This window comes from Hippopotamus amphibius, chromosome 17 (genome assembly GCF_030028045.1).
Source record: "Hippopotamus amphibius kiboko isolate mHipAmp2 chromosome 17, mHipAmp2.hap2, whole genome shotgun sequence".
In the NCBI taxonomy this organism is placed as follows: domain Eukaryota; kingdom Metazoa; phylum Chordata; class Mammalia; order Artiodactyla; family Hippopotamidae; genus Hippopotamus; species Hippopotamus amphibius.
In genome coordinates, this window is record NC_080202.1 from 26,322,586 (window position 1) to 26,333,351 (window position 10,766).

General features: G+C 50.9%; 1 protein-coding gene across 1 annotated transcript; it reads right to left on the reverse strand.

Moving 5' to 3' along the window:
• Positions 1–3,147: 3,147 nt before the first annotated feature.
• On the reverse strand, positions 3,148–10,504 carry DYNLL2 (dynein light chain LC8-type 2). The gene is made up of 3 exons (XM_057716106.1): positions 10,223–10,504; positions 7,320–7,458; positions 3,148–5,217 (listed from the first exon to the last, which is right to left on the reverse strand). The coding sequence occupies exons 2-3, from the start codon at positions 7,449–7,451 to the stop codon at positions 5,080–5,082; spliced, it is 270 nt and encodes an 89-aa protein (XP_057572089.1). The 5' UTR covers positions 7,452–7,458; positions 10,223–10,504; the 3' UTR covers positions 3,148–5,079.
• Positions 10,505–10,766: the final 262 nt, after the last annotated feature.

Genomic DNA, 10,766 nt, shown 5'->3' on the forward strand with positions numbered 1-10,766 from the left:
AAGTTCTACATCCCAATTATCGCAGACATCCATGAGATCTTAAATAAGTTTCTTTCTCTGTCTGGCTCTTAATTTCTTTCTCTATGGTGAAATTGGACAATGTGGGAGAAGGCCAGTACGAGATATGAGGGGAGATTCGGGGGGGCCTGACTTCCCAGAATCCTTTATTCTTTCCCCAAGATTTATCAACACTGACCCTAATAACCACCTCTGACAATCACTGACCCCAGGTTCACTGATACTGAACCTGGTATCTTCATCACCACCATCATGTTCCAATTTTAAAGCACTTTCGCACACAAGATGTCATTCGATCCTCACAACCAGCCTTTAGGGTAGATAGTATTATCCCCAGTTTACAGATGAAGAAATTAAACCTCAGATTCAAATGACTTGCCCAAGTTCATGCAGTGGTTAAGTGTAGGAGCTGGGACTCAACCCCACTTCTGTCCACAACACCACACTGTTTTTGCATGTTTGGCCTCTCTCTAAAGCTCAAAACAGCAATGTCCAGCAGCCTCACTACAAACACTACGCACTTTTGTTTGGACAAAGCAAGGGAGGAGAGGCACAAGGACGTGGGTCCTCCTTGACCTTGTCCTATGAACCCCTCTATATTGGGACACCAAGACCACTGTGTCACGAAGATATACATACAGGTATCAACAGATGATAGGTCACTGCTTATTACCAGAATGGTGGGGAAGCTATGCCTTTAGTTCAGGGGAAGCCTGAGAGGTCAGAACTCTGGGGGTCTGCTCTCTCCTAAATCCAATAAACTCATTACCCCTCTCATGAAACCTCAAGAAGGAAGCGGCAGCTCCCCGATGCTTAGTAGACAGGAGTAGTGAGGAGAAGGGAGGGCCTGGGAGTTATCCTCATTGTCTTTGCTGACGTAGAGCCCAGGAAAGGGAACATCAGTGAACAGGGCATCCACTCCTAAGCTCAGAGAGCTGGGCCTAAATCTCGAGGAGTATCCGTGAGACCACTGCTGTCAAACCCAGGTCAGCCCTTACGCACCACAGCGTCTGGGCACTAGCAACGCTAGCAGCTATGTGCACTTTGGCAAGTCACTCACCCTCTCTGATTCAGTTTGCTTATGCAAAAATGTGGCTGACTGCTGCGGTCTAACTCAGCAGGGTGCTTGGAGGTTTCCCTGACAGAAACTGAAATGCTTTAAAAATAAAATGTAGTTTACGAACACACTTTTTCATTCTCCCATAGCTGACAAGGAAGAAGGGCTAAGGCATGAACACACTTGGGGAGGGACACACTGACACCTTTCCAGGGCTTGACCAGCAAGCGGGAGTCAAGCCAAAAGCAAGAGTCTCTTCAGGAAAAGCCAGGCTGCCCATGCTTGCTTGAAGTCTCTTTTCACTTGACCAATCAACATTTATCAAGCAATTCCTACAGCACAGATGCTGCCCTGGGTACCTGAAGATGAAGCCGTGAAGAAAACAGAAAATGGCACTGCTCTCAAGAAGCACATATTCTACTTGTGAGAGATCAATAAGTAAATGAATGGTAAGCTGAATTAAACTGGGTAAGGTTAACAGTGATGGGGAGTGGTACTATTTCCTATAGGGTGTCAGCAGCCCCTCTGATAAGAGGATGTTTGAGCCAACTGGAGGTAAGGGGATAGTTTAGGAGACAGCCACACCTTTGGTCTAGGCTAGAGGACACTGGATTTCTGGGGAGAGACACATTGCCCATGGCAACTGAGAACTTCCTACCATGCTGGTCTGGTTTGCCCCTCTTAGATTCATTCTCCACTCTTCTTCCTGCTACGTTTCCTGGGGGAAAGGAGGTTACCCCTACAGACTGCATCCCTGCGTCAGCCTTGCCATCTGCCTGCCTTTTTGTTAGGTTCAGCCAAAAGAAGGCCCCCAGAAGACTGGAGAACAGGATAAAAGAGAGGTGGGACATTGATGGGCCTGCTTCCTCTGCCTGGCCACAGTTCTGACAGTGGCTGCATTCCTCTATGCCAGAGTTCCCGTCTGCTTTCCATAGCCCCTTCTGTAGTCCATCCTCCCATGTTGCCCCTGCTGGGACCCATGGATAGGGGCTCATCAGGAAGCCTTGCAGCATTAACCTTCTAGATGAGCACCAGGTACCTACCTGTGCAGGAGTGTTGTCCACAGATGCCACCTGGACCACCTCTCCCATCAGGACAGGAAGATGAGTTTTGACCCTAGAGGCACCCATCACAGATAAAATGTGGACAGTGGCCTCACTCTCCTCCAAAGCTCCAGCTCTAATTATTCATACCAGCAAAGACAGAAACAGAAGTTGAGGTTCTAGAGCCCCTTGTCTTACTCCCTTAGGACCTCACTGCCCTGGAGGTTTTTCTCCCAAGATCCAGCCCACCAATTTCCTATGTGAAGGAACCGGACCTACCTCCCTCCAGCATCAATAGCTCATTGCCCAGTTTACTTCCTTGCTAGTATTTATCACTATTGGCTTCTCAATGTGTGTGTCTGCTCTGCCCACTAGAAAATACTTGCCATGAAAGAATAGAACTTCCCTGTCTTGTTCTATGTGAACAGCATCCTAGGCCCAAGAGTAAAAACTGAGAAATGTTTTTCAGTGAATAACTGACAGCAGAAATGAGCATAAAGCACCTCTGCTCCCAAACACCTGCCACAAGATGTAGCCATGAGCCTAGACATCAATGGCTTAGGGCACACAGGGGTGGGCAGATACTCTCAGAAGTGTCTCAGTTCTGCTGACTTCTCCAGGTGTCTGTGGGCAGGAGCCCCAAGTGGGACAACCAGGATAACCCAGGAGTCAGAGAACCACTCAGGTTCCATCTTTCTGAAGACCCTCAGCTTCTCCATTCCTGAGTGGCTAGAGCAGGACTTAGCTAACAGACACAGTCTCCAGGTCTCAGCACCCTATTATATGGAAGACTCAAAATGCCACTCACCAGACCATCTCCACCAATGACCCTAGAAATCTTGTGGGTGAGTGCTGCTGGTTATTTTCCTCCACTTAAAGGGCCCAAGCCTAGGCCCTCTAACTAAGACCTGATTCAGTATCTCTTTAGCCCCCATTCTACTCCACCCTAGATACCCACCCACCCATGTGTGGCACTACTGCCAGCAGGCCATCCCCTTTACCCCCAAAGAAACCCAAACAGCTCAGAAGTGCATCAATCAACCTTTAATGTCCAAAAGAGGCGTGGATGCAGAGCATAGGAGATGTGGCGGGGTCTCAGCCCCTGCTCCGGAAATGAGGGAGATGAACACAAACCAGACATTTCCAACTGGCCACACAAGTCTGGGAGGGCAGGGGGAAACAGATCTGGACATTCATAAAAAAATAAAACCTAAAATCAAGCATTCAGTCTTGTGCCCACCAAAGGGTTTGATATAGGGAATTCACTCCCCATCCCAGTCCCCACCCTCCCGTCAGCATCAAAAAGAAAGCTCAGCACACACTAAAGGCTTAGGAAGGGAGCATTTTCCTGCCTCCCCACCAACCCCTAGGATGGATTTGAAAAAAAGAAAAGAGAGAATGAGCTGGATCCCAACCCCCACCCCCACAGCATCAACCCTACATGAGAGTTTTTAATGCAATTTACAAGAATCAACAGCTCAACCAGCAATGACTCCCCCCAACCCATCCCCCATCCCATCCCTGTTTGATCCACAGACAAGATGTCCCCAGCACTCCCCTTGGAATCTCGTCCCACTAGCAGCCCTGCTTCCATCCCCTAATTCCTGGCTTCACCACTGCAAGACTGACCTCCTCCAAAGTTCCCCCAAAGCCCCTCAACAGCCCTTTATCACTTCCATCCCTGCCTCCCACAGGAGGCTGCCACCATCCACAGTCACTTTCCCTCTCCACTGAGACCCAGCTCCAGGATGCGTGACAGCATGGCCACCTCATCCTGGACTATCCTCCTAAAGCCTTCCTGGGAGCAGACAGCCATAGGGCAAGCAGTGTTTAGGCCAGACGGCTGAGGGGGGTGACACTCGTCTTCACCCCCAAAACAGATGCCCCCCAGAGGTTTTTAACATAAAGGCCCACTTATCTACCCATACACCCTAGAGATTCCACAGTCCTGCCCCTCCCTCCCCTATACCCCAAACCAAGATACACACACACACATATACACAGGAAAATCAAGGGACACATTGATTTGGTTTGATTGCTAAGACCTAACTAAGAACTAGTCACCAGAAATTCCCTTGCCAGCCAACTAACAGAGGCTGCCCTAAGAGAACTCCAGAGGAATGAGAAAACCGAGGGCTAAGCAGGGAGCAGACAGAAGGAGAGAAGAATGAAGAGAAAAAAAAATATCAAGCTAATCCTACCCTCAACATCCTCCTAGCATGAGCTCTGACAGGAAGAATAAAAGAAGGTAATCCACAAAGACACAGCCCTTACTTAGAAACTCTTCTGACAAAGACAGCAAGACAAGTCTGCTCCCCACACCCACACACCACAGATAAACACGTCTCAGGGCCCCTTAAAGAATTCAGTCTCCACCCCACCCTCTGCCCCAAGCCGTGGAATCACAGTTCAGTGGAATATTCTCCCTGGTACTATATCAGTCCCCCTACCCTCCTTCCTATCCCTCTCTCCTTGCCAATCCTATCACTGTCTTCCCCTTCCCCCCCACCCCCCCCCCCCACCCCACAGCCTCCCTGGCCCTCCCAAAGCAGCATCCACCACCAAGAGGCAGCTGCACAGTTTTAGTTCCACCTCCAGAAACCTATTTCTTTTCCTAGCCCTCCTAGTCTTACAGGCTTTGTTGAGGGCTTTTTATTTGTATAGGGAGAGAAAGAGAAAAGGGAGGGGTGGGAGAGATTTCCTAGTGCAATACAACCAAAAAAAAAAAAAATTTTAAGTCTTGAAAAATAAACATAAAGCAGCCTTCTTCCCCAGGCAACTAAACAGAAAGAAGTTTGGTTTTGTTTACTGCGACATACACATGAAATCGAGTATACAGTCCATGCAGTAGCACAGCCATTGGAGAGGACATCCTGATGCTGGCCCCAGTGCAGAACAGTCCCAGCAACACCGCCTGCTTGCCATCGCTGCCGCCGCCACTGACACCTTCACTGCGGCCACCTAGCCTGACTTGAAGAGGAGGATTGCAACTTGACCCAAGTAAAAATAGATGAAGTGCTTTGTCTCGTGTGTGACGTAGCTTCCGAAATTTCGGCCCACGATACAATGCCAGGTAGGGTTATATTTCTTGTCAAATTCCTAAAAGAAGAATTAAAAAGGAGAAAAAGGATGATTAGGACAGCTGGAGGATGAGAAATCAGAATGAGAGTCCGATTAGTTTAGCCATCACCTCCACCCCACCCCCAATCTGTGGCCTCAGTTCTCTGAACCTCAGGAGCTCAGGTTCTAAGCTTGGCTAGGACACTGCTTCATTAATTATGTAACACCACAAAGGCTCCACTATTTCTCTCTAGCACTTTACACCCCGATCATCTCTTGTCCTTCTAGCTACCCTACTCAAAAACCCACCCTGTGATTCTTCAGCAAGGGAATCAGAAGAGCCAGTGGAATAAAGGACCACTCCAGTGTCACACAGCATTGAGTAAAACAGAGGAGCAAGCCTCCCTGACCTGCCACTTGCCACCTCTCATATTACTAAACTAGCATTTCCAAATGCCAAAAACCAAGGCACTAGAGCAAAATGGGGAACAAACGTCAGGAGTACCAGGAAGCAATTCTATGTAAGCCAACATTAAAGACACTCCAGTGTGCCAAGCACTATGTGGGCTGTAAGCACCAGAACAAGGATCTCAGCCATGAGATCAAGGCAATTCCCTCACTTCTCTTAGGGGTACAAGTTCAGCATCAAAGCCAGCTAGGAAATCCTTATGACCTAATCAGACAGGCACTGCCACCCTATGGACCCAGCAGGAAACAGATGGCTCAGTTCTAGATGCATCCTGTCATGGCTGTGAAAGGACAGCAGCCCTCCACCACAGGCCCAGCAATGCTGCCAACTCTGGGGCTCTGGACCCCAGGTTCTCAACCTATAGCTTGTTTAGCCTCCTCACAGCCCTCATACCGCATGACTCCAAAAGGCATTAGGAAACAATGGAAAGGGCATGGGTCACCACACCCAGCTTTATTCCTGACTGTAGACTCTGCGTAACATAGGAAAGCCATAGTTGCTTCCCCATTTCCCCCCATCAGCAAAACAAGAAAGTAGGACCAGATATAATCTAAGGATTCTTCTGGCCCTGAGAGTCCAGGATTCTACATTCTCTCCCTGAATAGAACAGAAAAGCCATCACTCAACAAGGAACCAGCACCCCTAGCAGCCTTGCCAGCTCTGCACCCCTTGGCTACACAAACAGAAAGAAAAAGTCTCTCAGGACTCCACAGTTTCCTCTTCTTATACCGCCTACATGGGCAGGAAAGAGTTTTGTAAAACTCAAGGACACTCTATCACGTGTATGGAGCAGCATACCATGGCTCTTGGGCATCCTTGGGATACCAGAGCTGAGAATATCAGCCTGGGCCTATGCCGCCAGTGGACACGGATCCTGACTGGGAATCAGGGACCCTGGATACCACCTCTCATCTCTAGCTCAGCTGCTTTCTCACTGTATATATGTCAACTACACTCATTCACCCATTCACTCAGGAATTTTTCAGGGACTAAATCTACTGCCCTAATAATGCTCATCTATCAAATATACACACACACACACACACACACATATATATATATTCAAGCCCACCCTTTCCTTAAGAAGATAGGGAGAAGGGGATGATTTAGTGAGTCCTTTTTTTTGGCCATGCATCGCGGCTTGCTGGACCTTAGATCCCTGACCAGGGACTGAACCCAGGCCATGGCAATGAGAGTGCCTGGTCCTAACCACTGGACTGCCAGGGAACTCCCCATGTGAGTCCTTTTAAGGAGAAGAAAAGGAAACTTCCTATATAGTGAGAATTACTATATGGCTATTCCACTTTAAAAGATGAAGCTCCCTGAAAATTTGTATATGATTTTATATTATCCATTAAAACATCCCTGATCTTCATTTTGAATAGTTCTGAATTGGGACAGTTATATTTAATCCTGAAGCTTCTCTCCCCGTTGCTTTGCAGTCACATAATAATCTGTAAACACACACACCCCAGCAGAGTTCCTATTAAGAACTTTTAAGGTGAATGCTTTCATAAATAAGAATCATTCCCTAATTTATCTGCTTTGCAAATTCCTAGGGTTCTGTTTGCATGGAATATACCTACTTTCCTATGTCCCCAGTTCCAGACTTCCCTGGGGCTCAGCTATCCATCCCTACCCCTGACCACCAGCCACAGCTCTCCCAGCACACCTTCTTGATATAGGCAGCAATGTCCTTCTCTATGTTGTACTTCTCCATAGCCTGCGTGGCGCAGTCAACGGCATCTTGTTGCATGTCCTCAGACATGTCTGCATTCTTGATCACTGCCTTCCGGTCAGACATCGTGACACTGCAGAAGAAGCAGAGAGGTGAGGCTGCAATCCCATGCTCCAGGCAATGAACACTACCAGCTAGGTGTGGGGCCTCGGTGGGAGAGGGGAGCACAGAAGGTGAGGGCAATAGAAAACACAAGACATGAGGCATTAGAAGAGGGAGCTCCTAAAATTTTAGCAGAGACGTGGTCGCCAAGTCTGGGAAACACAAGGTAAATAGTTAAAAAGACACAATAAGCCATCAATTTTTATCATATGTAAAATGAGACTTTTCCAACTCTAAATTTATCTATTTCCAATATTTTGAATAGCACCAATAGCCAAGATATTACACTATATCACCTACCAGCTGTGTCCCTGGGCAAGTTAAACTTTGTGCTCTCATTCATCATCTTAAAATAGGGACTTGAGTTAACCTGAGGGTAAACCAGGTGGTATGACACCTGAACATAATAAGCCCTTGATTTAATGACCATTATTATATCATTAGTATCACAGTAGAAAGACGAATTAGGCTGACTTCTGGTCCTTGGAAAAGTCACTTAGCCTTTCTGCATTTGATTACTTCTATTTTAGCAATGAGGATAGCTCTCTACCAGGAGTTGCTATAAGGATTAATTAAGGTTGTATGAGAACACTGCAAACAAGGACAGTCTATACAGTGCTCGGTTCCATTAGCCAGATTCAGCCCACCACCTGTTTTTGTAAATAGTTTTAGAGGAACACGCTACAATGGCAGAGCTGAACACTTGTAAGAGACTATATGGCCTGTAAAGCCTAAAATATTTACTATCTGGCCCTTCACAGAAAAAGACTGCCAAGCCCTAGGCTATCAATGCCCAGTGGTGACAGAGACAACAAAAGGTAAAGAATTATTATTTTAACAGCACTGTTTCATATCCCTGCTATCTAAGCCATTGCATTCATCCTATAGCAACCAGAGTTCCAGGGCTGACCTTGCATGGTCCCTTCCTAGGATGACAGGAATTCCAAGAGGGCTGGCCAGAGCCTGCCTAGCAGGCTATGGCCTGTGAGGTGCTTTGCAGGAATAGAGATGAACTGCAAAATCCTATCCTCTGTCCTTGACCACAGTTCCATCACACAGAGTAGTAATAATCCATCCCCCACCCCACGTGCTACTCCCCCAAAGCGCTCTGTAGCCTGCCCAATGGATAAAAGATGCTGTTGTTCCAGCCCTTTCTGATACAAAGCTACACAGGGAACTGACTGCTCAAGAAGAGATCCCTGGTATCATTTCAGGCCACCTTGACCTGGGTCCACACTAGCCTGTGGGCTGGCTGGGCTGAAAAGGGAAGCAGAATTCATGACTACTTCGGCCTGCACCAGATGCAAAGAACGCATGCATGCCAGCTGCTTGCCAGACAGCCCTTTACTGCATCCAGGGCACCTTTGTCTCCCACTGGCAAATTAAGCAGGGCTGGTTCCACTTCAGCAAAGGCTGGCAGAGCAAAGAGTTAGTGCCCCAGCACCTTCCGCACCCACACTCCTGAGAGAAAAAGTCAGAGTTTCAATAGGAATCTGTGAGCACCACCTGGGGAAAAGGTCAGGAGAACCCTGTTCAAGGCCTAGCTATGTGACCTGGGGCAAATCAACATCTTTTTAAAAAACAATGGTTGAAATAAGATAAATGCAGCAACTTCAATGGGTTTGAGCAAAAGTACAACAGCAGGGCACAGAAAATGTTCTATTGTAAGGTTCCTTAAGTGTGAAGAAAACTAGTGTCACCTGGTGGCCTATCCCAGGTTACCACTCAGAAGGGGGCACTGTTTACAAATCCAAGGGTGGGGGTGGGGCCTGGTTAAAGTATGAAATCAGCGCCCGTTTTCCCAGCAAGCTCACCTGCTCCACTGCCTCATCCCCAAAGTCCAAAGGAACAACTTTGTCACAGTAATTAAAAGCCACCTTACCCTCCAGGAGAGCCTGCAGTTACATAACGTTGGTCTTGTGACTACAATGCCACGATTCTTCACCCCTGGCCCCCCAGGCGTCTGAGAGGTGAGGCCTAGCCCCAGCCTCCCCTGTCCAAGGTGCCAGTGAGAAAAGGAAAAGGAGGGGCCACCGTAGCCCCTCCCCCGTGGGGGGCGGGGGGAGAAAAAGGCAGCAAGGGACCTGGGCCTCCAGACCGAAGGATGATCAGAGGGCCCCAGGCCAGCTGCCTCAGTCACGAGCCAGGGGCTCCTCTGAAAAGCGAAGAAGGCACTCCAGGACAGCTACCCTCCTCTATCCCCGGCCCTGCAACAAAAAGACCAAGCCTCCGAAACACACGACCCGCCCCTCCCCAGCCCCCAATACGCACAAACGCTTGTATTTCCTCCCTCCGGATCCCCAAGGGGCCGTCGCCCTCCACCACCCCATCCTCCAGAGGGCTGCGGTCCCGAAGGCCGGCACCTGGCCCATGAGAAAGCATCCTCCCCCCGCACCTCCGCCCGGCCGGCCGCCCTCCCCCGCCCGGCCTACGACAGCGCCGGAGTGACTGGGCGTCCTCGCTGCGGGAAGGACGCCCCAGAGAGTGGCGGCGGGAGGAGCCGCGTCACGCCCGAGCCCGCTCCCCGGCTCTCCCTCGGCCCCGACAGCAGGGGCCTCCGTGCGCGCCGGGAGATCCCGGGGGGCGGGAGGCCCGGCCGCGCCCCGGGGTCGCGAGGGCACAGGGTGGCGCAGCCCTGGGCAAGAGAGGCGCCGGGGGCGTCACGCCGAGGCCAGCCCTGCTCCGGGCCTCCGGGCCGGACCCCGCGCGTCGGGCCGCCGCCACCCACCGCTCACCTTCAAGGAGGCGAGTCCGCGCTGGGCCCCGGGGGAGCAGCGATGGCCTGAGGCAGGGCGCGGGCAGGGCGGTGTCCCCTCGGCTCCTCTGGCAGCAGCTGCCGCCGCTGCAGTCTCCGGCTCCCGCAGGCCCGGGCCGAGCGCTCGTGGCCGCCGCCGTCCGCCCTCGAGCTTCCCCGGCCGCCCGCGCTCCGCCTCGCGCCTGCCGGCCCGCCCGCCTGCCTGCCTGCTCCGCGCTAGCGCCTCGCAGCTCCGCTCCGCTCCGCCGCTGAGCTCGGCAGACGCGCGGCCCCCCCTGAAATAGCGCCCCGCCCCCGCCCCCCCGCCGCGCGCGCCGCCGTCCGCGCTCCCCATTGGCTGGGCCCGTCCGGCCCCGCACTGCGGGCTTCTCCCCGCGCCGCTCTCGCCCCACATCTTGTTTCCTCCCACAATGCCTCGGGGCGGAGGGAGGGGGTGGGGAGGGGGAGCGGGAAAGGGTTGGGGGAGGGAGACGTGGCCTTAAGAAGAGAAAAAAGAAGTATACAGACCCCTCTATCCAGGGCTG

Excerpts from the sequence above, each read along its gene's own strand:
- DYNLL2 (XM_057716106.1), bottom strand. The coding sequence starts at position 7,451 with ATGTCTGACCGGAAGGCAGTGATCAAGAATGCAGACATGTCTGAGGAC. Across the intron at positions 5,218-7,319 it reads TTGCTGCCTATATCAAGAAG|GAATTTGACAAGAAATATAA; the intron begins GTGTGCTGGGAG and ends TTCTTCTTTTAG.